At 38.0% G+C, this 26,058-nt stretch overlaps 4 protein-coding genes across 7 annotated transcripts; 1 reads left to right on the forward strand and 3 right to left on the reverse strand.

Moving 5' to 3' along the window:
- Window positions 1-19: 19 nt before the first annotated feature.
- On the reverse strand, window positions 20-3,467 carry LOC307005805 (uncharacterized protein). Of its 2 annotated transcripts, none has more exons than XM_079626273.1 (4): window positions 3,348-3,467; window positions 2,992-3,067; window positions 1,586-2,782; window positions 20-855 (listed from the first exon to the last, which is right to left on the reverse strand). In XM_079626273.1, the coding sequence occupies exons 2-4, from the start codon at window positions 3,029-3,031 to the stop codon at window positions 422-424; spliced, it is 1,671 nt and encodes a 556-aa protein (XP_079482399.1). In that variant the 5' UTR covers window positions 3,032-3,067; window positions 3,348-3,467; the 3' UTR covers window positions 20-421. The 2 variants fall into 2 exon arrangements, with proteins under 2 accessions (XP_079482399.1, XP_079482400.1); XM_079626274.1 differs by having other exon boundaries at window positions 2,992-3,049; window positions 3,348-3,400.
- A 507-nt stretch (window positions 3,468-3,974) lies between these two features.
- On the reverse strand, window positions 3,975-8,832 carry LOC307005788 (IgGFc-binding protein). Its single transcript, XM_079626242.1, has 4 exons — window positions 8,799-8,832; window positions 8,142-8,242; window positions 6,018-7,211; window positions 3,975-4,989 (listed from the first exon to the last, which is right to left on the reverse strand). The coding sequence occupies exons 2-4, from the start codon at window positions 8,176-8,178 to the stop codon at window positions 4,535-4,537; spliced, it is 1,686 nt and encodes a 561-aa protein (XP_079482368.1). The 5' UTR covers window positions 8,179-8,242; window positions 8,799-8,832; the 3' UTR covers window positions 3,975-4,534.
- Window positions 8,833-9,035: 203 nt separating this feature from the next.
- On the reverse strand, window positions 9,036-22,143 carry LOC307005152 (uncharacterized protein). 3 transcript variants are annotated; one of them, XM_079625011.1, is made up of 5 exons: window positions 22,080-22,143; window positions 21,341-21,408; window positions 19,606-19,672; window positions 18,330-19,514; window positions 9,036-10,345 (listed from the first exon to the last, which is right to left on the reverse strand). In XM_079625011.1, exons 3-5 carry the CDS (start codon window positions 19,643-19,645, stop codon window positions 9,861-9,863), a joined length of 1,710 nt encoding a protein of 569 aa, XP_079481137.1. In that variant the 5' UTR covers window positions 19,646-19,672; window positions 21,341-21,408; window positions 22,080-22,143; the 3' UTR covers window positions 9,036-9,860. The 3 variants fall into 3 exon arrangements, with proteins under 3 accessions (XP_079481137.1, XP_079481135.1, XP_079481136.1); XM_079625009.1 differs by lacking the exons at window positions 21,341-21,408; window positions 22,080-22,143 and adding an exon at window positions 20,504-20,536; XM_079625010.1 differs by lacking the exons at window positions 21,341-21,408; window positions 22,080-22,143 and adding an exon at window positions 20,386-20,528.
- Window positions 22,131-25,919, forward strand: aste1a (asteroid homolog 1a). Its single transcript, XM_079625008.1, has 5 exons — window positions 22,131-22,267; window positions 22,710-24,066; window positions 24,145-24,352; window positions 24,590-24,749; window positions 25,071-25,919. The coding sequence occupies exons 2-5, from the start codon at window positions 22,762-22,764 to the stop codon at window positions 25,483-25,485; spliced, it is 2,088 nt and encodes a 695-aa protein (XP_079481134.1). The 5' UTR covers window positions 22,131-22,267; window positions 22,710-22,761; the 3' UTR covers window positions 25,486-25,919.
- The last annotated feature ends 139 nt before the right edge of the window (window positions 25,920-26,058 follow it).

Below are 26,058 nucleotides of genomic sequence, written 5' to 3' on the forward strand. Positions count from 1 at the left end.
ATCAGCAGATTATACCATAGAAAGTGGTGAATTAATATTTAATAAGGAACAAATGCGGACTGCATCCATACAAAAAAAAGAAGCATAATACATGACTCATGACTGACACCAAATATCATGCTTTATAGAATTGAAATTCTATACATTTTATTGTTGATGTGACATTCAAAACTCCAGGATATGTCCTGCTTTAATCTAAGTTGATGTCTAAGCTAAGTTGAAAACATAATTCAGGATCCATCTGTTTGAATGTTTAAAACATTTCCATACATTCATGGTATCAACGCAACTGCTTGTCAATTTCAGAAAGTCATTAACCTTATTTAATTTTATTATGCGTCTAAAAATGCAGCTCAGATATGCAGGTGGTGATACAAATATAAAGTTAATGAGCCTAAAGCACTACTAACAAGCACTAGACTTAAGGAACAGTGTTTAGAACCCAGTTTTGTGAAGGATTGAGGCATGCTGGCCTTTTGTAGCAGACAGGCTTCTTCTTATCACAGCAGCGTGCACTCTGCCATTTGAATTCCTTTTTAGGGTCCAGGGACATTGAAGCACATAAGCCCTTCAAAAGGCCCAAAGGTTGCCCATCATCCCAGTGGACGTAACTGACACTGGGTTCATACTCCTCCTGCCAGTACCACTCTGTAGTTAGTAGACTGCGGCGGAGACCGATCCAGCCCGTCCCGTCCTCCGTGGTCAGGTTATCAGCCATGTCCTTCAGGACGGCTTTGCTTACAGGACAGGCAAACTGATTTCCATTATTCATGCAGTACTCAAACGACTTCGTCCAATTCAGAGGGTCACGTCCAACTGCAAATGCTCCAGGAACCAACACACAGCCATGAAGATCTGAATGCAGAAATAAATTAACATTCTGTAGTTTGGGATGTGCACCATTCAGAATATACTTTTTTTGTTATTCTAATAATTCAGTTCCTGAAATTGAATTGAGGTACCAAACAGGATTCAGAATTGGGCATCGCTTTAGAATACTGTTCCGTCATTAATGAAGAACAACACAGGAACAAATGAGTAACACACTATTAACTTAGTAACTATTAACTAACAAGGGAACTCTGATTGATTAATTAGTAATAGTGCTTAGTCGAATGTGGTAGTTCACTATTTGCATAATAATTAAGTCTAAAGTGAAGATCATGGTGACTCAAGTATTACCAAATCTTACAGAAGGAATGACTAATTATTTGGATCAGTATTCTAAAGTGAAAAACATGAAAACTCTCTAATGACTGAAATCATTAAGCGTTTGAGTTGAGACCATTTGGATCAGTATTTTAAAGAGAAAATCATTCTGTTACCCATAATTGCTAATCAAATTTGAATGTAAGGAAGTAGAATTAACTAGATAGATAGATAGATAGATAGATAGATAGATAGATAGATAGATAGATAGATAGATAGATAGATAGATAGATAGATAGATAGATAGATAGATAGATAGATAGATAGATAGATAGATAGATAGATAGATAGATAGATAGATAGATAGATAGATAGATAGATAGATAGATAGATAGATAGATAGATAGATAGATAGATAGATAGATATTTTTTTTACCTGGCTTTTCATTGATGGGTATAGCTGGGCCTCCAAAAACTACTTCCGAATACATATATTCCAACATATAAACAGCAATCTTTGAGGTTGGATGCCAGATTATGGCAATTCGGTCTTGAATAGTTACTTCAGTCGAAGAGTAATTTGTGCCGGCAATTGCAGTCCAAGATGCTGAAAGCAAACCTGTATGAGTGTGCACATCCTCTTTGCTGTCTGTTTCAGCGATCACCACAGCCCTGCCATTTTGTAAATAAAACTGCAGAAGGTAGCAAGCAAAAAACATGGTGTCTGGGATCAACTCCACAACGAGGCCCGGACTGACAAGTCTGAGGGACACTCTGTCCGAAGCTTTTACCAGTTGAGATGTCTCCAGGTTTGAAAACGGCAGAAGACCAGAGGAATCAGCTTCCAGCTGGTTACCATCGTGAAAGAGCGAAGAAGAGTTTTCTGACACCACAAGTAACCGGGTCTCGGCCACATTGAAGATGGGTGGTACGATAAAGCTCCGACCCTGAAACTTTGTGGGAAGAATCTGATTCACTACCATGTTACATTTACAGTCTGCAGTCTCAACACACGGGTGGGTCAATATCACAGCCACTTCTTTGCTAGATCTGACCCTCAGCACGGAACCGTTGGTCTGAAGCTGGACCAGCTGGTAAGAATCGATATTGAACGTCTCTTCTTGAACATCTGTTGATGTTTGCTTGACTACAGTGATGGTGTTTTGACTGTCCACCGCATTGATAATGAGTAACTTGAATGAACTGTATCTCATGGTTGTACTGACAAGCCTAGGAAGGTCGAAGGATTCAAGATACCCTGCGTAATCCAGCAGAGGGATCATATAGTCTGTACCGAGATTTACAGTAGGCTGGACGACATTGGTCTGGACGCTTGTTTCCATCCGACTTAGAGAAACCACTGTGATGTTTTTGTCACTGGTAACTCTGACAGATGCGGCCGAAGAGCCTAGCTGATGTACTACAGCAGACTTTGGAAACAACACATCCATGGTCTGCCCTGACTGCAGGATTTGTAAGTTTTTCTGTGTGTTTTGGTAGAAGACTGTGAATGTAGTGTCGTTATGAAGGGCTGTGACTTTTAGAGAGTTCCAGGGAAACCACGGATAGAAGAAACCCATGTTCTCTGGAAAGGCAGTGATGAAGTTGTCTCCATAGCTCACTGCTGTAAGACCTTAAATAAAAATGTTCATTGTACATGAGCTGTACTGCATTCCAAATAACTTAAAAAAACAACAAAAAACAGCAGCTCATAAAACATTTTCAGGTGGTATTGAAGAGTACAAAAGAAACTGCCCAATCTGGGAGAAACCAGAATACATTTATTCACTTAGACACTTATCCAAACCACATAGAATATACTAGTAAAAGAGATTCCCTTACCTTGGCAAAACATTGATGCGATCAGCAGAACAACAAGCATGATTATGGCTTTAACTTGCTGAAGAAAACACAAAAACTAAGAACAACAACAAAAATGTATTGTAAAATATGTTTTGGCACACATTAATGTGGTTTTTAAATGCATGCAACACAGAATCCGGTCACAAAGCAACTAATTAGTGAAACTGAATTAAACTAATAACAAAAAATTCTAAAAACCATAGATTGTCAAAAAAGTAAAAACAATCGAAAAAGTTTGTCTTTTTTTATGTCTTAAGATTTTCTCTGCATACAAGCCAAATATGCATTTCTTTGCAGAAACTTTGCAGAAACTCAATTACAGCAAAAACTCTTACCAGATGTCTTGGTCAGCACTGTTCTCCTCTTGAAGAAATCACCTCTGTGCCCTTATTTTAGTTAAAACACATTTGACTTTCAAAATGCTTGTTTTTCTCTCAGATTTGCATAGCGCAATTGACTTACATGCTTCATTTGACTCAATGACTTTCACAATGCAAAATCATGCTACTAAATTCCTAAAATGCTGTACATCCACCAGATTTGCTCAAGAACATTTAAAAACATGTTTTCAATTGTTATTACAATCGTTTCGCCACAGTTGTTTACTGCATAGACAGCCGAATGTGGCATTACTGATAAAAAACAAGACAGTATGCACAAGTTCACTCACGTGATGTTAACAATTCACATCTATGATAAACGCATACATTAAATAAAAAAAATTAGATTGTAAACTTGGATTACTGATAAATGACAACTACTAAAAAAACACATTACGCATTTTATATATGTAGTAACAACATACATTTTGTAACAGATACTTTTAATATTAAATAGAATGGTCTATGCTGGTTTAAAACTATGGTGACATTTAGACAAGCAAATGCTTGTAGCAATTAAAGTGAGCAAGACATGTTTTTTTGTTTGTTTTTTCATTATAAAAAAAAGTCTGTGCCCCTTTGGATTTTATAAACCACATTTATTATTTAGTTATGCCTATTTTAGGTGTATGTGTGTTTAAGAACCCTAGATTTGCCTAAATGACATCGCAGCATGGAGGCGATGTTGAGCTGAAAGGCCAACAGAATCAAGCCAAACAGGATTGAAGGAGTGGCCCTTTTCAAGAGCATTGTGAACGTATGACATTGACATACTTGTATTCACTCATTTCACTTTAGATCACCCTACATTACATCTGACATTTCAACAGTTTTTGCAGTTGTCCAGAGCCTATTCAGTTTGTGCGATAACAGTAAGCCATACAATATTTCATTAGCCTATCATGGACAATAATAAATTTTTATTGCGTTTTCAAAAGATCCACATATTTTTATGTTGGGGAAAAAAAGTGTTAAAATTGCTTTATATAATGCATAGAAACAACAACAACAAAATATACAGACATGTAATTGAGAAATTAGATTAGTCTAGTCATTAGATCATGATTCAACTTTTGTTTTATTACTGGAGTCATTGAATTAAAATAAAAAGAAAACAATATGGATATAAAGAACAGACCTTATCAGTTCTCCTTATCAGACCTTAGATGATTATCTAGTGAATCAAAGGTCAAATCACTGAAGTACAGGGCCTTTTTGCAGCAGACAGGTCTCATCTTAAAGCAACAGGGTACACTCTTCCAGGGGTAATCCCTGTTGGCGTCCTGCGACACAGAAGCGCACAAAGATTTCCAGGGTTTCTCTGGATGCCCATCGCCCCACTTCGTGTAGTTCACGCTGTATTCGCCGTTCTTCCATTGCCACTCTAGTGTGAGCAGACTGCGCCGCAGCCCGATCCAGAAGTACCTGGGGCCGTCGTCTTTTAGCAGAAAGCTGGTCATCTCCCTTTGGGCCCTTGAGCTGCTTGGTGTGCTCAGCTGGAAAGTTGCATTTAAGCAGTACTCATGGGACTCGGGCCACGTCATGACATCAGTAGTGGTCTTATATAGTGCAGGATCTGCCATACAGCCATCGCGATCTGTGCATACAAACATACAGTGACGTTTTCAGTAGGCCTAATCACTGGGAATTTTGATTTCATTCATACTTTAATGTAACTTTAAGTAGGATGATATATTGGTCAAGTATACTTTAAAACTCAATATTTTGCTTTATTCATCTGTGCATGTTAGTGTACAGGAAAATGTGTGATGCATTTACACAAGAAAACAGGAACACATTTTGTTTGTTTGTTTGTAGATTATCCGAGTTGTTTTCTATATGGTGAAAGAAGTTTTTTTATGTTTTTAAAATAACTTTCTTATGCTCATCAAGGGTGCATTTATTTGATTAAATACAGTAAAAAAAAAAAAAAAAAAAGTAAAATTGTGAAATAATATTGATATAAAAAATCTTTAAAATAAATGTCTTCTATTTTAATATATTTTACAATGTAATTTACTCCTGTGATGGCAAAGCTGAATTTTCAGCATTTCCTCCAGTGTCACATGATCCTTCAGAAATCATTTTAATATGCTGATTTACTGCTCAAGAAACATTTCTTCTTCTTATTATCAATGTTGAAAACAGTTATGCTGCTTAATATTTTTGTGTAAACCATGATACATTTGGTTTTCAGGATTCTTATTTAAATAAAAAGTTTAAAAGAACAACATTATTTTTTTTAAGTCACCTTTGATCAATTTAATGCATCCTTGCTGAATAAAAGTATTGATTTCTTTAAAAAGTAAAAATCTGACTAACCCCAAACTTTTAACCCCAAAAGAAATAGTATGCATTGTAAATAAATAAATATATATATAAAACATTGTGTCTGAATCCAGTTTCGTGTCACGTGTCATTCACACATTTGATAGTATCTAGATTTTGCTGATCACTAAAGCGATCCAATCACAAACCAATCAATTCCTGATTTGATTAATTCAATAAATACAATTCTTTCTTCGGAATTACGTAACATTTCAGAAGTCAAACAGGTTGTAAAAAAAAAAACATGTTGACTTTAATCAGTCAAATTCACTCTAGGATAAGAAAGTATCACTTTACCTGGATCTTCATTTAAAATCACAGCTGGGCCTCCGTAAGGAATTCCACTCTCCATTCTCTCAAACATGTACACTCCGATCCTGGAGGCTGGATGCCAGATGACATGCGTGCCACTAAGCGACACTGATACCGAAGAGTAGTTTGAATTGGCAATGGTTTTCCAGTCAGTGGATGAAAGCAAACCGGCGTCTACATGCACATCTCCTCTACTGGCTGTTTCCGCTATGATCAAGGCCTCGGCTCCCGTGGAGCTCATCTGCAGAAGGTAACAGGCAGCGAACATGCTTTCTGGCACGAGTTCTAAGATGAGGCCTGGGTTAATAAGCCTGATGGACACGTTGTTTGAAGCAGTGATGAGCTGAGGTCCACTTTCGAGGTACGGGAAGGAAATTAGATCTAAAGAATTTGAGGCTAGAATCTTTATATTCTGACCTCTGAGCGTGACATTCGTTGTGGATGTCACTTGCAGCCATGCTGAATTCAGGTTCTTCACCGACGGCACAACAAAAGTCTGACCCCACAGATTTTCGGGGAGAACGTGGTTCATCACCATGTTGCAATCACACGAGGTAGTTTCAACGCACGGATGGGTCAACAGCACAGCCACGGTGTTACTGGAGTACACTTTAAGCTCTGACCCGTTGGTTTGGAACTGGTAAAGTTCGTACGGGCTGAGCGTAAAGTTAAAGGCTTGTCGAGCAGTCATGCCAACTGTTTGGATGGAGATGACGTTCATGACGTTCCAAGCATTGATAATGATGCATCTCCAGTTGTACAGAGCTGACCGTTCTTCCGTGTTGTACAAGGACGCCAGCATCTTATTGTAATTGATAAAGGGGATTGAATACAGCTTTCCGAGATTCTTTACGGGTTGAACGAAACTAGACTGCGCGCTGTCGCCTCGCTGACTGATCCAAAGAACCACGATCAATTTGCTGCTATTGATTCTGACGGAATAAAAGGAGCGTGTGAACTGATATTGCTCGACATACTTGGGAAAATGTACAACTTTAGTCTGCCCAGATTGTAGCTTTTCATTATATACGTTTGTGTGGTTGACGGTGATCGAGACGGTGGTGTCGTTGTAGAAAGCAGTCATTTGGAGCGTGTTGGAGGACTCTTGTGAATGGTAGTTGGCGATGTTCTCCGGGAATGCCGTGATGAAGTCTTTTCCATAGCTCTCCACTGACAGCCCTGTCAAATCGTTCATCGTTTTTATACCGAGTATAGATATACGGATATAACATTCCCACAATTACGATTTCCATCAATTCTGGATTTCCTACAATCACTCTGCACTCTTTTACACTCTTACATAATAAAATCATTTCAACTCAAATCAATATTTCAAGCCCTTTTATTTCCTCACTTGTTAATCAGCCGTACAAGTAGGAGAATGTACTGTCAAATGGTTTACCGGTAATAGAAAAATAAACTCAAACATGGTGAAGACCTGGCTATAATGACCATCTAATTACACACTCTTAAAAATAAAGGTTATATATTGGCATTGATGGGTCTAATAACTAACTAATTTCCATATTAACTAATATGGAAACAAGCTTAATCAGTAGTATATCAAATTTAGGACTAAGATTAGGTAATCAATAATTGCTGAATGAGATTCGACTCATTAATAACCATCAACTAACTCTGACAAATAATAAAGAATTACCAATAAATTACTAATCACAACATTATTGACGTAATCAATCACAATTTTTACACTGAATATAGTCATAAAATGCATCAGTAATTACTCAAGTGTTATCTAGTCACTACTAGTAATCTGGACTAGTGAAAAAGTGAAAAAGATCACTAGTAGTTCTTGAAGAGTGACTAGGTAACACTTGAGTATTTATTTAGTGACCACATTGAGAGTAAAAAAATGTATGTTGATTAGCAATTAATTAGTCATTCTTTATAATATGTCATAGTTATTAGTTCTTATTGTTGCTAATCTTGTTCAGTAATTATTTATTACCAAATGAGTTACCAAATCTCATTCCTAAATTTAGTTAGTAATCTTGTTTATTACATATTAGTAAGCGGAATTGTTAATGTAGTACTACTCATTTGTCCTACTTTGAACATAAATGTGGTCAAATGTGAGAGATGATTTACCCTGGCAAACCAGTGACATGAAGAGAAGAAGCAGCATCACTTTTACTCCGTTGGTGGTTCTCAGTTGATTTGAGCAGTTACTGGTGTTATCACAGACAAATCTGACAATCAAGAGGAACAATTATTATGAGAGTTAATTACACAAAATGTGAAATAACAAAACACAAGATCTCACAGGGAATGTGATTCAAATAAAAAAGATGAGCACTGTAGAAGCTGTGCAGCTTACTTTACGGAAATATTTCCTGAACTGACCTTAAAAATCAGGTTGAACCATATTAAATTACATTTGGCTTATATTGAATGTATATAGTACTTATACTTTACAGACGTTACATTAATGAAAAACTTTGTGTGCTATAAAAGTGCACTGTAAAAAATAAGTTGCTGCCTTAAATTTTGGATGTTTAAGTGAATTCAGCCAAAATTACTTTAACTTAAAAAAATTAGTTAAATCTTGTATAACTTTTGGAAAAAGTAGAAAATTGCTTAACATATTTTGATGAGTTAAAGCAATGTAAAAACATGTTGTCAACTTAATGATCGTTTAAACTCATTCAAAACTTATTGATTCAAACTGTTTTTAAAAGCATGCCTATGTAGTTCTGTATTAATATCTAACATTATGTTACATCATATAGTATCAACAAGACTTACCTGATGCTTCAAGGCCACAGTTCTTCCACTCTCTGAGCAAAGTAATCTTCATTTGTGAGTTTATCCAGCGACACAGGCACATTTTGCATTCAAAACACATTTAGTGTCGCCACATTGGTTTGCATAATGAGCTTTTGACATAGAGCTATTTGTCATATAACACATGCTGTATTTTACAGCAGTCATCACTCAGTTTCTCAATGCCATTAAAGGCTAAATGATGCATGCACTAGGTTTGAGGTCTGAATGCTTATGTTTATTGGAACTTCCTAGACATGTATACAAATGACATGACATACAAACAAGATGGTTTTTAAAAGTCACCATGAAATCAGTTTACAATTCTTGTTTTTAAATTGAATATTGACATATTTATTATAAATGACTTCCGTGCACACATCATTATTTCTTCAAAATTCATATGCCCCCCTGTAATCTTTTGCAGTGTCATCTCTTCTCTGATGATGTGTACTGACGCGAGGGCGCCAGGCCGGGGCAACCTGTCACTCACATGAGATGACGGCAATAGCAAACCACAAGCATCCAATCAATTCCCCATGGACAAAATCAAGCCCCGCCCAACATTTTTTTCTTATTAGAGAAGCTATTTCACTTACAATCGGGAACAAAAGACTATCAAAACTTATGTTTCACATCAACTTTGTACCTTGAAATCTGTTTATGAACATAATTTTTTAAAGTATACATACTGGAAAAACGAAGTGCTGATAACTACATATAAATCCATGTTCCTATAGATCAAGTGTGAACATTGTACATGATATCTATAGGCTACATACAATATTCATGGTTAGAAAGCCAATGGGAACTTCCTGGAGGTATTTGTGACCAAACAACTTCATGTCTATATCTAGCATCTTTAATCGGTTTTATTTACTAGCATAAAATAGAACTATTTTGGAAGTTTAAGTAGGTTTGAATATTAACAATATGTCATTTAATGCCATGAATTGTAAAATATAAAGAAAAAAAATGTTATCCTCAGATGTCACTGATTTGTTCCTTAAATATTTTGTAATTTTTTGTGCTGGACTGTTTTTACTATGCATTACCATTTCCATTAGCATTACTATTAGAGTTAGGCTCACTGGCTTTCTCATTTGAGATGAGTGAATCCAGAGGAAAGTAATGAAGACTTGTGTAGCAGACAGACTTCAAATGAGCACAGCAGGGCACACTTTTCCAATGGAAACCCGTGCTTGAATTTGAGAATACAGAAGCGCACATGCCCATCTCAGCAACACCTGGCTCCCCGGTTCCCCATCGCGTGTATGTCATGCTGTGGACTTCCTTACCCTTCTGCCGATACCACTCTAATGTGAGCAGACTACGGCGCAGTCCGATCCAGAGCCCCTCATTTAAACCTTCACTATTCAGAATGTCGACCATCTCCATTTGCGTCGCTTTATTGCTCGGGCTGAAAAGCTCGTCACTTATGAGCATACAGTTTTGATGGGATTCAGGCCAGGTTTGAGGTGTTAAGATGATGTCGAACTTAGAAGGGACCACTACACAGCCAGCAGGGTCTAAATGCAGACAAACACAACACTCATGTTTGTACGTAAGCAGTACAGGCTTAGCATAGGCTAGTTGTCACACTCTGCGACTAAAAGACAAAAATCCAATTTCACAAAGCGTTTTCTTTAGTTAGAAAGTTGGAGGACTTCCGGTTAGGTGAGCATGTGAACAGTAGGGTGGTCTCGCTCTCCCACAAATTTATTCTAAAAGTTTACTTTTTCATTAACCCCAATAGTCTAAAACAATATAGTGTACTATATTAAGTTAATACAAGTTGGCACGATGTCAAAATCGGGAAAGAATGTTAAAAAGAGCACCGAAGGTGAAGCCTCAGCCGCATGTAACAACACCTGCGTTACTAGCATCGCAAGCTTACTTGAGGACCACAGAGCTAGCATATCCGCCGATTTCAAAACTACTTTTGCGGCTTTAGAGGCGAAATTGGACTGTACACAGGCTGTGGTGACGGAGCACGGTCAACGAATTGACTCTTTGGAGTCTGGAGCTGAACTGCAGGACCAGAGAATTCAGGCTTTGGAGGACAGGTGTGCGGAATTAGCCGAGAGTAATGCTAGGCTAAGGATGAAGACGTCAGATCTCGAAAGCCGCAGCCGCAGAAACAACATCAGGATAATCGGACTCCCGGAATCTATTGAAGGTCCGCGGCCTACAACCTTTTTTGCTGAACTCCTCGTAGAATTGCTCGGCCAACAGACCCTTTCATCACCGCCTGAACTGGACCGAGCTCACCGGGCGCTCACTGCTAAGCCACAACCGGGGTCGCGGCCGCGGCCGGTAATTATTCGTCTTCATCGGTACCAGATAAAGGAGATGATTGTACGGGAGGCACGCAAGAGACGAGGCGATCTCCAATACCGAGGGTCGCCGGTACACATTTATGAAGACTACACGCCGGAGGTCCTCGAGCAACGTGCTAAGTACCGTGACGCCATGTCAACGTTATACAACCTGGGCCTCAGACCATCTCTTTTATTTCCGGCCCGCTTGCAGATTACGTTACCCAACGGAGCTAAGAAGAAGCTGGCTTCACCTGAGGAAGCCGCGACTTTTGTGTCAAACTACCAGCAGAGTCCAGTCACGGAGGCCAACTAACTGACTCCAGCGGGGCTATCGGCCGGCTGCACTAACGTTAACTGTGTTGACTAGCCTTTTTCTGTGACAGATCTACTTTGCCTTAATGCGGGTTATAGACCCTGAGCCTGGACTGACAATGTTGAGCAGGTGAGCCCCCAGTTAACTTAGTTTTTGCAGGCTAAAGGTATGTGGCCCAGTAGATGACATTCCATAGCTTTGGAAGGGTAACGTAAACTTTGAAGATGCTGGACCAGAGGCACAGTAAACTGAGTTTATATCTCATTCAGACTCTTTATAGGGTCAAGTCTGCCTTTTCTTTTCCTTTAAATTATTAATGTTGTTGAGTTGATGGTGTGCGGGCTAATGGTTACAATCACTAATGTGGCGATTGACATATCATATTATAGGCCCCTTTTCTTTCTTTTTTTTTTTTTTTTTTTGGATGCTGAGACAGAGTTAACTGAGTCAGTAGTGGGCTCGGATACTTTGCGTTGTTAATTCAGGCTTATTTATTTACTCTCGGTTTTTTATTTATTTATCTATTATTGTTATTTATTTTTTATTTTATTCTTCTAGCTACGGGCTAATGTTTACATTCGTTGTTGTGTTGATTTATATATCATGTTATAGGCTCCTTTCAGATGCTGGACCGGAGACAGCGTTAACTGAGTCGGTAGTGCACTCCAACACTTTATGTTGTTAATTCAGGCTTATATATTTATTTACTTTCGGTTTGATTTGATTTTTATTTATTTATCCATTTTTTATGTGTATATATATATTTTAGCTGTGGGTTAATGTTAACAATCTAAAAGGTGTCGATATCTTGGGTTGTCATTTCATATAGCTTAGTCATCTGCACCACATTTATTTATTTGTATTATTTATTTTTTATTTTTATTGTTTAAATATATATATATATATATTTTTTATATATGTATATTTTTTTATATGTGTGTATATATTTATATACACTTTTGGATAAGTTCATAAATCCAATTCAGGCTCCTCTTAATTTTATGACTTCTTAGTCTTATAGTCTTGTATTGTATATATTCGTTTACACAGTTATTGGATATTCCTGGAGCAAACTCTGCCGCTCGCTGATATAGTATAAAGTACACAATGGCTGACATTTTATTTGTATTTTTGATTTTGGTTATTGGGGTTTTAATTTGTAATTAAAGATGTGGGTTTGAGAGGAAAAGAAAAGAAGATCTGATATGGAAAGGGAAGTGCCTACGGGTAGAGTAAGTAAGGAAGGGATGAGGTGGGCGGGGAGAAGTGTTGTGGTGGGTCAAGGGGGGGACCTAGATTTTTCTTGCACATCGATCTGGGTGGGAGGAATGAAACAATGGGGGAGAGCCAGGGTTTTTCATTTTGGGGAACTTTTATTTATATGTTTATTGTTTGTGAGGACTGTTTTAATTATTTGTTTTACTCTGAAGTTGGTTGTTTTTGCACAGATAATTCTCTGTTTTTTCTCTATATGTTGCTCATATCCTAGGGCGTCTCTGATACGTTGCAATGGTTCTCTACGCCATGGCTGGAGTGACTAAAAAGGGGTCAAATGGTGGGCAGGCAGTGAGGATTATTTCACTAAACACTGGTGGGTTGAACGCTCCGACGAAACGTACTAAGATCATGACGCACGTTAAAGATTTGAACGCCGATATAATGCTTCTGCAGGAAACACACTTGTGTGATTCTGACCACCGAAAATTAAAAAGGCCCTGGATTGGACAGATCTTTCATTCCAAATTTAATCTGAAAACAAGGGGTACAGCAATATTGTTAAGATCTAGGATTGACTTTGTACCCGATACCACAATTACAGATTCGAATGGCCGTTATGTTATTGTCTCGGGCACACTCTACCAAAAACCAATTATCTTAGCATCTGTTTATGCCCCTAATTGGGACGATGATTCTTTCATGAAATCATTTTTGTCTTTTATTCCAAACTTGAACTCTCACTTACTGGTGCTAGGAGGGGATATGAACTGCGTCATGGATCCGGTACTAGACAGATCTAATCCGAAACCTGTCCCGCTCTCAAAAATGGCAGCAACTCTCTCCGCCTTCATGGACCGGTATGGTTATGTTGACCCCTGGAGGCTCTCATACCCCTCCACCAGACAATACTCTTTTTTCTCCCATGTGCACCGCACATATTCACGTATAGACTACCTAATAGTAGACAAGACATTTATCCCATCAATTTCCTCCACCCAATATTCACCGATAACGGTTTCGGACCACTCTACTGTTATTTTGGACCTCCATTTTGACTACAAGCCAAAGGGATTCAAATTTTGGCGCCTGGATCCTCTATTGTTAGCTGAGGCGGACTTTTGCAAGTATATGTTAGAGACTATTAAACTTTTCCTAGACACCAATCAAAACGACGAGACTTCACCTTCCCTTCTCTGGGAAACCCTGAAGGCTTTTGTTAGAGGCAAAATTATATCATTTACTTCTTATACAAATAGAGCTCGTAAGGCTCGACGAGTAGAACTGGAGAAAGCTATTGCAGACTTGGACATCTCACTCTCTACCAACCAATCACCTGACTTGTATAAAGAGAGGTTGGTACTTCATACTGAGCTCGACCTTCTCTTGACAAAGGAAGCTGAACAAAATCTCCTTCGTGCGCGGGGATACATGTATGAGCATGGGGATAAAGCCAGTCGCCTCTTGGCCCATCAACTAAAGGCCAAAATGGCCTCTAATCAAATTTCACAGATAAAAGACGAAACGGGCTCCCCTACATCGGACCCAGAAACGATCAATGGTATTTTTAGGAAGTTCTACTCGCAGTTATACAAGTCAGAATGTTCCTATGACGAAGCTAAGTTATCTCAGTTTTTTGAAAAATTTACCATGCCCAAAATATCTGATTGCGATCGTGAGATGTTAAATGCTCCTTTGCAGCTTTCAGAAATCAAAGAGGCGATACAGTTAATGAATAATGGTAAATCCCCCGGACCCGATGGGTACTCGGTCGAATTTTATAAGAAATTTTCAGACCAACTTGCTCCGTTATTATTAGAAATGTTCAATCATTCATACAGCCTGGGCTCCCTGCCACCCACCCTTACACAGGCTGCTATTTCTTTGATCCATAAAAAAGGCAAAGACCCCCTGAATTGTGCATCGTACCGCCCAATCTCGCTCTTATCCGTAGATGTTAAAATACTCGCAAAGGCTCTGGCCCGTAGAATGGAGTCGGTTATGCCCTCAGTTATAGCAGAAGACCAGACAGGATTTATAAGGGGGAGGCACTCGTTCTCTAATGTCAGAAGACTTCTCAGTATCATTCATACACCGCATTCTCCTTCAGAACCGGAGGTTGTTGTATCTCTTGACGCTGAGAAGGCTTTTGATAGAGTGGAGTGGCCCTACCTGTTTTCTACCCTTCAACAGTTTGGTTTTGGGGAAGGTCTTACTTCTTGGATTAGGTTGCTCTACTCCTCCCCCTGCGCATCAGTTTGTACTAACACCCAGCGCTCGGTGTACTTTCCTCTCTTCCGTGGGACTCGACAGGGATGTCCGCTTTCTCCACTCCTATTTGCGGCTGCTATTGAGCCACTTTCAATTGCCTTGAAGGCAGAGGAGGGAATTAAGGCGATTCAGAGATGGGGTACAGACCACAAGGTATCGTTATACGCCGACGACCTTCTATTGTACATCCGTGACCCTCAGTCCAGCATCCCAACTGCTCTCTCAGTTTTAAAATCCTTTAGCGAGTTCTCCGGTTATAAATTGAACATCTCAAAAAGCGAGTGCTATGCTATTAACCAATTAGCTCTGGAACTACCCCCGTCTTCCGTCCCCTTTAGAATATCTAATTCAGGTTTCAAATACTTAGGCATTGCAATCACAAGATCCGTCCGAGCATTGCGAGAACAGAACTTAACTGCCTTAACGACAACAGTCAAGTCCGATCTTCAGAGGTGGAACCGTCTACCGCTATCCCTGGCTGGAAGAGTACAGGCTGTTAAGATGAATATACTTCCCAGATACCTATATTTTTTCCAATGCCTGCCTATCTTCTTACCTAGGTCATTTTTTACTGCCATAGGAAGTATTGTCTCCTCATTTATTTGGGCTGGCAAACACGCCAGAGCCAGTAGATCACTATTGCAGAGGAGTAGATCCCTTGGTGGTCTGGGCCTGCCTAGTCTTATTGGTTATTACTGGGCTGCAAATGCTCATAAGATTATGCTTTGGTTTACCTCGGCTCAGAGCAATTGGTGTCAAATCGAGGCCAAGTCATGCTCCTCTTCTTCGCTCCAGGCTCTAGCTTGCAGTAGCCTTCCTTTTTCCCCGTCACTTTATACATCTAATCCTGTAGTAACTGGCACTCTGAAAATCTGGGCACAAATTAGACGTAACTCTGGCTGGCTCACCCTTCCTCAGACAACACCTATTTGCAATAACCATCTATTCCTTCCTGCTAAAATTGACCCTAGATTCAAGTTTTTTGCTAGGAGTGGCCTCCAATATGTCAGCGACATGTATGTTAACAACTGCTTTGCTAGTTTTGAGCAATTGCGCATAACTTTTAATTTCACCGGTTCTGACTTTTTTAGATACTTTCAGTTACGGGATTTCGCTAGGACCCACTCCCCTCAATTCCCTCAAATCCCACCGCCAAGTGGCATGGATCTAATTATTAAGGCTGAGACCTTGTCAAGAGGCCATATATCTTACTTCTATAACCTACTTTCCCCATCTTTTGATTCTGCTGTAAACAAAATTAGGACCAGCTGGGAGAACGAACTTCAGATTTCCCTGTCTGATGACTTTTGGGGAAAAGCCCTTCGAGCAGTTAATTCTTCCTCCAGTTGTGCTAGGTTCAGCCTCATTCAATTCAAAGTGGTGCATAGGATTCACTTTAGCAAGGCCAGGCTTGCCCAGATTTATCCGGGTGGCTCGGATGAGGGATGTAATAGATGCTCTCAGACCCCTTGTGACTTGACCCATATGTTCTGGTCATGCCCCAAATTATTCAATTTTTGGCAGTTATATTTTGATGCAATCTCAAAGATTCTGGCTGTGAAGATCTGTCCTTCCCCCCATATAGCGATTTTTGGCAGACCTCCGGACGAACTTAATTTGACAACAATTCAAATAAATGTAATAGCTTTTACCTCTCTAATTGCTCGTCGGAAAATTCTGACTCTATGGAAGTCACCTTTACCACCGTCGTTTAAAGCCTGGCTATGTGACGCGTTGTTTTTCTTAAAACTTGAGAAAATAAAGTTTACACTCAGAGGCGCTACTGACAAATTTTATTCTCATTGGAAACCACTATTAAATTATGTAAACCAGCTTTCCGTTAGGGAAATGTCACTGTAGTGGCATATTTAGTACGTATCTGTATTGGTTCCTACCTCGTTATGAGTCACTATCTGCCCACCACACCATAAGCTACATTATATGGGAAATTGATTCATAGCTCTCATGACTCCTGCTGATCCATGAATCCTAGCAGCCTGGCACAGAGTCCTGGGTATTGGCAACTAACCTCTAACTTTAAATTATTATTATTTATTTTCTGTATTTTTATTTTTATTTTTATTTTTTTTTTTATTTTTTTTTTCTTATTAATATTAAATCATTTATTTTGTATCATTTATTTATTTTAAGTTTACTTAGTCTTCCTATCCTGCTTATTTGGTTTTGTTTGTATGTCTGACTGGCTATCGTGAGGGTGGGTGTTGGGGAGGGATATGGGATAAAAGAATAAAAGGACTTTGGTTTTGAAGAATTGTTTATTCTGAAAATATAAAATTGAGACTTGTACTGTATTACGTGGCAAATATTGTTTGAATGCTGTTTCCAATAAAATATATGAAAAAAAAAAAAAGAAAGTTGGTTTCAAATTTTTTGTTCAAAACTGTCATAAATGAGTATCATTTCGGTGATTTTACCTCTCCAGATTGAAATATCATCATATTTTATACAGAATAAAACCACATAGTATACATTCAGGAAAGTGTTAACTGTGGCAGATTTGAACCAAAAGATTTAACTTTGCTCTTAGTTAGGACAAAAGTGTATACACAGTTTATGAATAGTATTATAAACATTGTGTTTTATATCTTACACTCTAAAAAATGCTGGGTTGTTTCAACCCAATTTTGGGTAAAATATGGACAAACCCAGCCGTTGGGTTAAATTTTTACATTACATTTTTAACCCAACATTTGGGTTTGTCCATATTTTACCCCAAATTGGATTGAAACAACCCAGCATTTTTTAGAGTGTATGTATTTTATTTTTAAAAATTGATTTTAGAAAAACAATGTTTGATATTTTGTATGTTACCATATACATATTTGTTGTTTCACGAATTGTTTACATTTTGCTGAACAATTTATTAATAATGGGAGGTTTGGGTCAACATGTGTTAAGTTAACTGTATCTTTTTTTCCTCTGCAATAATAGTTAAAAAATAACAAGGTGTGTCTATATAGAAACTGACTTAATAAACAAATATAAATAAACCTAACGTTAGACATGGTAGTAGTGTGACAACTAGCCCAATTTCAACATACTTAAAGGGACAGTTCACCCAAAAGTGAAAATTCTGTAATTATTTACTTGCCTTCATTTCATTCCAAGCCTATATGATTTTCTTCAGTGGAAGACAGAAATATTTTTTGAGAACTGTTTTTGCCCTTTCATTTTTGCCCAATGAAAGTCAATGGGGTCCAAAACAACATGGACTTTCGACATGAGGGAAAGTAATGGCAGAATTATCATTTTTGGATGAACTACCTCTTTAAACTTTAAAGCATTTCATACTTGTGTTGATGTTAGAAGAACACAACACGCAATTCATAAATAAAAATAATGAGTGAACCCATCAATAAATAGGTTTCTTACCTGGGTTTGCGCTTAAAGATATAGCTGCGCCTCCATACAAATATGAGCTCCCCTCAAACACGTACACGGCAATCTTTGTGGACGGATGCCAAATGACATGAGTGCCATCAAGAGACACTAATGCAGACGAGTACTCTGAATCGCTGATACTACTCCATTTAGTGGATGAAAGCAAATGACCATCTATATACACACTATTCCTGTATTCCGTTTCTGCTATCACAAAGACCTCGGCACCTGTCAAGTCGACAGGCACTACTAGGTAGCACGCAGAGAACCTGGATAGTGGGATCAGTTCAATGACTAAGCCTGGACCGACAAGCCTAAGGGAAGCTGGACCAGAAGTGCTGATCAACGGAGAATATGAGGTCAAAGATGGGAGAGACAGGAGTTTTGAGGAATAGGCTTCAAAAGTTCCCAATTGTATATTCCCGTCACTGACAATGACATTCGTTGAGGACGTCAGATGTAGCCAAACGGTCCGTAAACCGGGTAGAGCGAATCTGCTGTCCCACTGAGTGTCGGGATGAAGTTGGTTCACCACCATGTTACATTCGCATTCTGAGGTCTCTACACATGGATGGGTCAGCATTACAGCTACTCTATAATCAGATTCAACTGCAATTTCTGTCCCGTCGGTTTGGAGCTGAAGTACGGCGTACGGATCAAGATTGTAAATAATGTTGTTAGGCTTTTTTACAATTTTGATAATATTATTCTTATCTTCTCCATTGATAATGAGCAGCCTGAAGGAGCTGTATATCTTGCTGCTATTTATTGCCGACTCAAAGAAAACATTGATCATGTTGCTGTAATTCAGTGCGGGGATGGAGTAAAACGTACCGAGATTTTTCATAGGCTGAACGACATTCGTTTGTACACTATATCCCCGCTGACTGATCGACTGCACCACGATGAGCTCCGTGCTGCTGATCTGGACGGTCTGAAGAGTTTGAACGAAACTGTATTTCTCGACACCTAGTGGCAGGGTCACAGTTACAGGCTTTCCTGCTGGCAGTGTGTCCTGGTGTGTCCAGGGACTACCTAAGATGGAGACTACCACCACGGCGTCGGCATGGATAGCGGTGATACTGAGAGCATTCACTGGATTATCTGGATAGTAAAAGGCTATGTTCTCTGGAAATGCTGTGATGAATTTCACCCCAACGCTGTCCCATGACTGGCCTGTCAAATCAAGAGTTATTAATATAAGGAACATGTCAAATGAACATGCCTTTTATTAGGCTTCAAGAAGATAATATGACACACTGCTTACCTTGGCCAAGCATAGCCGTGATCAGAAGAATGGTCAGCATGACTTTGGCCTGATTTTAGTCCGTGATCTGAAAAAGAGCATGCGATCCACGTCACGTTACTATGGCTTTGCAATATCATTTACACCATTTTACACTGCTTGCTTTGTAACGCCGTCAATCAATGATGTAAGAGTTACAGGTGCACTTGTTTTCTCATCTGCATAACTCTTTGCTTCAGTTTAAAAAATAAAGTGTTCATAGAAACAGGAAAAATTTATTCATTTTGCATGATTATTTTTCCAGCATTTACTAAACTTAAACTATCAACTTTAAATATGCCATCACTATGACAATTAAATATTTAATGTTATTTTAAATTGTAACTTTAAAAGGATTTATTCAAATTGCTCTCTTTATTGTTTTAAATTATGTAATTAATCTAATGGAATGTACAAAACGCACAGACAGTCGACAGACCAAAAAAAAACACATTAACTCGCGCAGTTCTCAACACTTGATGCAAAAAGCGCTACAAGAGTCACTGATAATTTTAAGCAGACAAATATGAATTTAAAATAATGCAATAGCTACTATTGTCGTTAGATTTTCTTTTAGTTATACAACAATTTTTTCAAGATTCATGAAGAAGCACTTTCATGAATGAGAATGAAATAATAACATCCTATTTCAAAATCCTTCATTATAAAATAGGCAAATAGTTTACAGGGAACAATCATATCCCATTAATACTAAAGCATCATGTTGCGGTTTCTACTTCAGTTATTTTCTAAAATTCTTACCAGTTTTATTAACGTGCAACACCCCAAAATACACATTCCACAGGACGTTGTCTTTCTTAAATGGGCCTTATGGCCATTATACACCCCTACAATCTATCAGCTTCACAGATATTCTTACCTGATCAGCGTATCACAACCTTCTCACTGAACCGAATCGCATCCGTGTCGCGTTTCATTTATAGCAAAGCATATTTGTCATTCAAAATGTATGCTCTTTAACTGCTTTGCATAAACTGCCTCAAACTGCCTAATAGAAGATAAACATATTAGGCTACATGAGGCAGCCATTTTCGTTTTCAACATTGATAATGAAAAGCAGAGAACTGCAGCCGCATTATCTGTTGATTTTATGTTCTTTAAACCCTTTTTTGCGGCTCCCCTTTTTTTTTTAAAATAGACATGAAAATGCACATTCCAAACTTAAATGGTTGTAATTCAAGAATGCTTTGGAATATAGATGTAAGATTGGTCTTGTTTTAAAGTAGACATTCGGCAGATTTTTGTAGAAGTTAAACAGAAAAAAAGTTATTGAAGTTTGAGTTTATGAAAATGTACAAGGTTAAAAATGTTATTATTCATATTTTCAAAGTTTCAAGGTTTCAAGGCATTTTTGGTTGATATCTCAAAAAATAAGCTTTCAGTAAGATTTTGTTTGGCCGCAGTACCAAACTTTTTCACTAGTTGACATTACTGCCCATATAAGGGCGCCACCATTTCCATGTTGTTTGAGTGATCTGAACCATTATTTTTTACAATTTTCATACAATTTATGAAGTAGACATCCTATTCAGAAGTAAATGATGGTTTGGCAAAAGTCTGGCAGATTTTGAAATGAATTCAACGTCTAAGAAACACAAAAAGAACACCTATGCCAATATAAGGGGTTAAAACATCACAATAATGTTCTGATTCTGAACTCAAGTCAAAGTCACAGCTCACTAACTTACCAACTTACCAACAAATGTGCTAACGTTGTTTTATGTCTTTTAAGAAAATTATGAATCCTGCATGGTTCTTGCAGAGCTGGAAAAAATTAATGAAAAATTTGGAGAGTAATGCATTAATTTGTCACTTCACATCTCTCTAAAACAAGCTACGGCCTGTCATATCTCTTAGATCAGGAATGTAACTGCAATACGCAATGTGTTTTGCACAGCACCAGGGTGATGATTCATGATGATTCAAGCTTGCATTCACACACACCTATATCTATATCTATATATCTATATATATATATAGGTGTGTGTGAATGCATAATAAGCTTGAATAATCATGAATATATATATATATATTCATAATAAGCTTGAATCATCATATATATATATATATATATATATATATATATATATACATACACAGACACACACACACTGTATATATATAATGCATGTTTTTAGGTACAAAAATATTGGTTAGATGTTTTGTGTATAGGCTATACTATAGTAACATAAAATAAGCATAGTACAGAGATAGCATTCTTTTAATAATAAATAGCATGGTATATGAATAGCCACTCTAAGTATGTATATTTTGTGTTACCTTACATAGGCCTATTTAAAATACAAAACGTTCAGGACTATTAACAAAACGACTCTCGAGTGTTGTTTTTTTTACCACACACCAGATATTGGCTAATCTGATATGTTTGGTAGAATCATTAGTGTTTTTGTAGGCTATATAAAGCCTATGTTTACATGTTAGAAGTATCCATGGCATCCTCGTGATTATGATGCTGCCGCCGCCAAGTTTCGATTTGCGATTCTAAACGTCATACAGTTAAGTTTCGGTTTCCAACTCTGTTTATATAATAGGATGCGCATATTGCTCGGATAGGCTACATGAAGCCATAGACGCCTCACACACTCTCATTCCTCAACATTCGGTAAGTTCTTTTCAATTAGTAGGCTACTTTAAGATTATTTCTACTAGGCCTACTTATTTATATCACTGTCGAATTGTATTCCGATCAAATCAAGAACAATATTTGACATTTGATATAAGAGAAATTATGAAGTTGATTATTTCTCCATGCTCCATGCCTGTAAACATTTTGCATGTCATTATCGTGACGGTTTAAAGGAACAGAGATACAATTCCGAAATAATATTTTAGGCTATATAATGAAAATGATGTTGAGTATTTATTTATTTTTAATACGTTGATATTAAGTAGGGGTGAATTCAGGTTCATTGGGACACTTTTTCCCAGTTATCTCAACGGCAAAAAATAAATAAAAAAAATGTCCCAATCAACTTTTTATAAATTATAATTATACATTCATTTATTGTATCTGAATAATTAGAAAAGTATTAATGTTTTCCCAGCTCAAGTAAAAAACAAAATATTGCTGAAAGTTGCTGACGACCATTGATCAACATGGGAGTCCAAGGATTGAAGACATACATTGAAAGCAGCAACAGAAATGATTTAAGGAGCTGGGCTTTTAGAGACAAACGACTTATAATCGATGGATGTAACTTATATTATTCGCTGTACTTTGACTGCAATCTGGATCAGATGCATGGAGGAGACTATGATGCTTTTGAGAAGCTGATCATAAAGTTCTTTGAGAACCTCGCAGCCTGTGACATCAGCCCTTACGTTGTACTTGATGGCGGGGACGACCACACAGACAAAAAATTTGACACTGTCATGAAACGAAAACAGCAGAAAATAAAAGACGCCTATGCCCTGTCTATGGGGAAGAGAGGAAGAGTCCTTCCTACACTCATTAAAAATGTGTTAAGACAGCTCCTTCTTAAGCTCAAGGTACCACTGGTTCAGTGTCTTGAAGAGGCTGATTGGGAAATTGCTGCCTTGGCTAAAAAGTGGAATTGTCCTGTTTTGTCCGACGACAGTGACTTCTATATATTCAACCTCAGAGCTGGAGTCCTGCCAATCTCACATTTCCAGTGGAAAAAAGTGAAAGTGGACAAACGGACAAACAAAAAAATAATCCAAGCCAAACACTTCACATTGGGAAAATTCTGTGCATCCTTCAAAATGAATGCTGACCTTCTACCAATCTTCGCTTCCATCTTAGGCAACGATTATGTGAAGTTACGAAATATCAAGTACCCGAATTGGGAGAAGTACTCGGTACCCGGCATGGAAAATGCTCGTATCGATGGGATGCTTAGATGGTTATCCCAGTTTCCAGGGCCGGGAGAAGCTGTAAGTGCCTTGCTGAAATTTACAGACAACGAAGAAAAAGTCACCGTCCAAGAAGCACTTTTGATGGGAATCAAAGAGTACAAGCTCATCTCTGGCTCTCTTGCCCAGTTCTTCGACTCAAAGGCGATTCCACAGCAGGCTTTGACCGGTCCTCTGCAAGTTCTACCTAAATGGACCTTGAAGCCTCTACTTGAGGGGAGGATGAGCTCCTCCATTATCGATGTACTGGTACACCAAAGGGTTTCCTTGACACCACAGGTTGAAAATTTCCAACTTACTTGTAGCAATGAAATCTCTCGTCCCATACGCCAGGTGATTTACGGTTTACTGTTGTTGGGAGGAAAACAGACAGAAAATAAACAAGCGTTAGCAGATAAAGCAGTCACTGGGACAAGCAAGCGCTATGTAGACGAATACGGCAGACAAAACTTAAGACTAAGCAATCAGAAGGTTGAAGCCATAAAGACCAAGGTGATGGAAGAACTTCAACTGGAAACATTATACGAGGTAATGAAGATGTCTTAGCAGTGCTTTAAAGTGAAATGAAACTGTTTGTTTTACAGTGTGTCTTTCTAATGATTCTAGGAACCACATGTCGTGAGACTTCAGGTGTTCCTTGACACTTTGGGTGTGTCGTCCGCGATGTTAAGTGGGATCCCACGTGATCTACAGCTGCAAATGTTTGTGACGCGTTACTGGCTTGTAAACGCACAACCTCAGGCGTGCCAAGTGCATCTTTGGGGGCTGCTACTGGGAATGGTCTATGGAAAGCTCAGCAGTAAAACAAAAAGCGGTATTGACATTATAATACATCATCATTATGTTAGTTATTTGTTGTTTTTATAGCATGCAATAAATAAAGCAACCTCAGGCACATATTGTCATGCAAAAAAAGTGATATGGTGTAATGATTAGCTAAATGTCATTGGCAACGTGGCAAAACATTGCTGAGTTTTTATTTTATTTATTTTTTTATGTTTGTTAAGCCAGTGCATCACATTTTGGATATATTTATTTTTTGGGGGTTTAGACATGCTGTTGAGACTTAAAAAACTACAAACTGGTCGAGGCAGGATCTATTTGGAGGATGAAGCAGCTCATCTATACAGCCAGTGGCAGTCGTGCCTGAAGTGGAGTCTCAATCTCAATCGTTTACTGTTGGATCCGCTATTTAATCCAGAGTGTGCACGGTACAACATCCTTTATTACTCCTAAACCATCCATTTTTGATAATATTTATCCTTTTAATCTCTATTGTTATAAAATCCCTGGTTCCTGATTGCTGTTTCCCGTTCCTCTCTCTACCCCGTGCTTTCCGGTCTGATATCTACAAAGTAGACCATAACAAGGCCCAAAATATAACTTAAAAAATAATACACTAGTTATATATAAAGAAATATACACCTACATATACATATATATATATATATATATATATGACTATTTACATCTTAGAAGTGCCCACTAGTGTTGTTGCAGATGAATACTAACTGTGTTCTTGTGTTGTTTAGTTTGTACCGTGGAACACTGGTGCACCGGGTTGTTGGAGAGCTCAGGAGAGGCATCGCTCTGGAGTCTCTGCTGATGAGGGGCTCAAGAGCTGAGCAACTCTTCAAACAGCTGAAGGATGCAATCGTGAGCTTAGTGGGTGAAGACTTCATCAAGAACATGAAAACTGGGCTTGAGAAAACACAGAGTGGCTACAAAGGCCAGAATCAGCCTATAGATGATGTGAGCAGTCACTTTGAACATCTGATGGATGAGGATATTGATGACAATGAAGATGATCTCAATGGGGGGAATAAGGCCAAGGGTCACAAGACGGAGATCTCTGACTGTTTGATCCCTATCCGTACCAGACACAAGGCTAAAGTTCGCAACCCCGGTAATCCCTCCAAGAAATATGAGAGGAGATGCTTTGACTAACAAAAAAATCATTAGTTTGCAGTAAGGCTTTGCACCAGAATGAATGTTAAAATTATATGTCCATTGTATGAAATCAGAATCGAGTCATGCACAATCCTATTTTAGTTATCCTGTATTATTTACTGCATGACTTTGCTTTTCTGATTTAAATTATAATTACTTGATTATAAGATATTTGTATTTTGCTGTTGGACATTGGTATCAAGAAGGATACATTATATTTACCAGAGTATTTTAAGGAACAACATTTTAAGGAAGTATTTTAAGGAAGTATTTTTAAAAATATATAATACTTTTTAATTGAAGTATTACATTATTTGTCCGTTTTAATCTTTCTTTTGTGTTATAAATGTACATATTTCTATTTTACCACATAATGTATGAACTTACAACTTAAATAATCAGATTAGTCAGTGATCAACTTCAGAAACAGTTTTTTTTTATTTGTAAAAAAATGTATTGTACAATTGTGTTCTGAAATGACCACAACAGATTACTGGTTTCAGCTGTGCAAACCACAATAAAATAAATACAATCTCAAAAAGATAAAAATAAAAAAAGCTTTACCTATCA

The sequence above is a fragment of the Phoxinus phoxinus genome (genome assembly GCF_949152265.1).
Source record: "Phoxinus phoxinus genome assembly, chromosome: 10".
Lineage (NCBI taxonomy): Eukaryota > Metazoa > Chordata > Actinopteri > Cypriniformes > Leuciscidae > Phoxinus > Phoxinus phoxinus.

Bases quoted from the DNA above. Each gene is read 5' to 3' on its own strand.
- LOC307005805 (XM_079626273.1), bottom strand. From the start codon at position 3,031: ATGCTTGTTGTTCTGCTGATCGCATCAATGTTTTGCCAAG. The intron at 2,783-2,991 runs GTAAGGGAATCT...TTTTTATTTAAG, and splicing joins CGCATCAATGTTTTGCCAAG to GTCTTACAGCAGTGAGCTAT. The intron at 856-1,585 runs GTAAAAAAAATA...TTCTGCATTCAG, and splicing joins ACCCATCAATGAAAAGCCAG to ATCTTCATGGCTGTGTGTTG.
- aste1a (XM_079625008.1), top strand. From the start codon at position 22,762: ATGGGAGTCCAAGGATTGAAGACATACATTGAAAGCAGCAACAGAAAT. The intron at 24,353-24,589 runs GTATTGACATTA...TTGGGGGTTTAG, and splicing joins CAGCAGTAAAACAAAAAGCG to ACATGCTGTTGAGACTTAAA. The intron at 24,750-25,070 runs GTACAACATCCT...TGTGTTGTTTAG, and splicing joins TTTAATCCAGAGTGTGCACG to TTTGTACCGTGGAACACTGG.
- LOC307005152 (XM_079625011.1), bottom strand. From the start codon at position 19,645: ATGCTGACCATTCTTCTGATCACGGCTATGCTTGGCCAAG. The intron at 19,515-19,605 runs GTAAGCAGTGTG...TTGATTTGACAG, and splicing joins CACGGCTATGCTTGGCCAAG to GCCAGTCATGGGACAGCGTT. The intron at 10,346-18,329 runs GTAAGAAACCTA...GTCTGCATTTAG, and splicing joins ATCTTTAAGCGCAAACCCAG to ACCCTGCTGGCTGTGTAGTG.
- LOC307005788 (XM_079626242.1), bottom strand. From the start codon at position 8,178: ATGCTGCTTCTTCTCTTCATGTCACTGGTTTGCCAGG. The intron at 7,212-8,141 runs GTAAATCATCTC...ACGATTTGACAG, and splicing joins CATGTCACTGGTTTGCCAGG to GGCTGTCAGTGGAGAGCTAT. The intron at 4,990-6,017 runs GTAAAGTGATAC...TTGTATGCACAG, and splicing joins GATTTTAAATGAAGATCCAG to ATCGCGATGGCTGTATGGCA.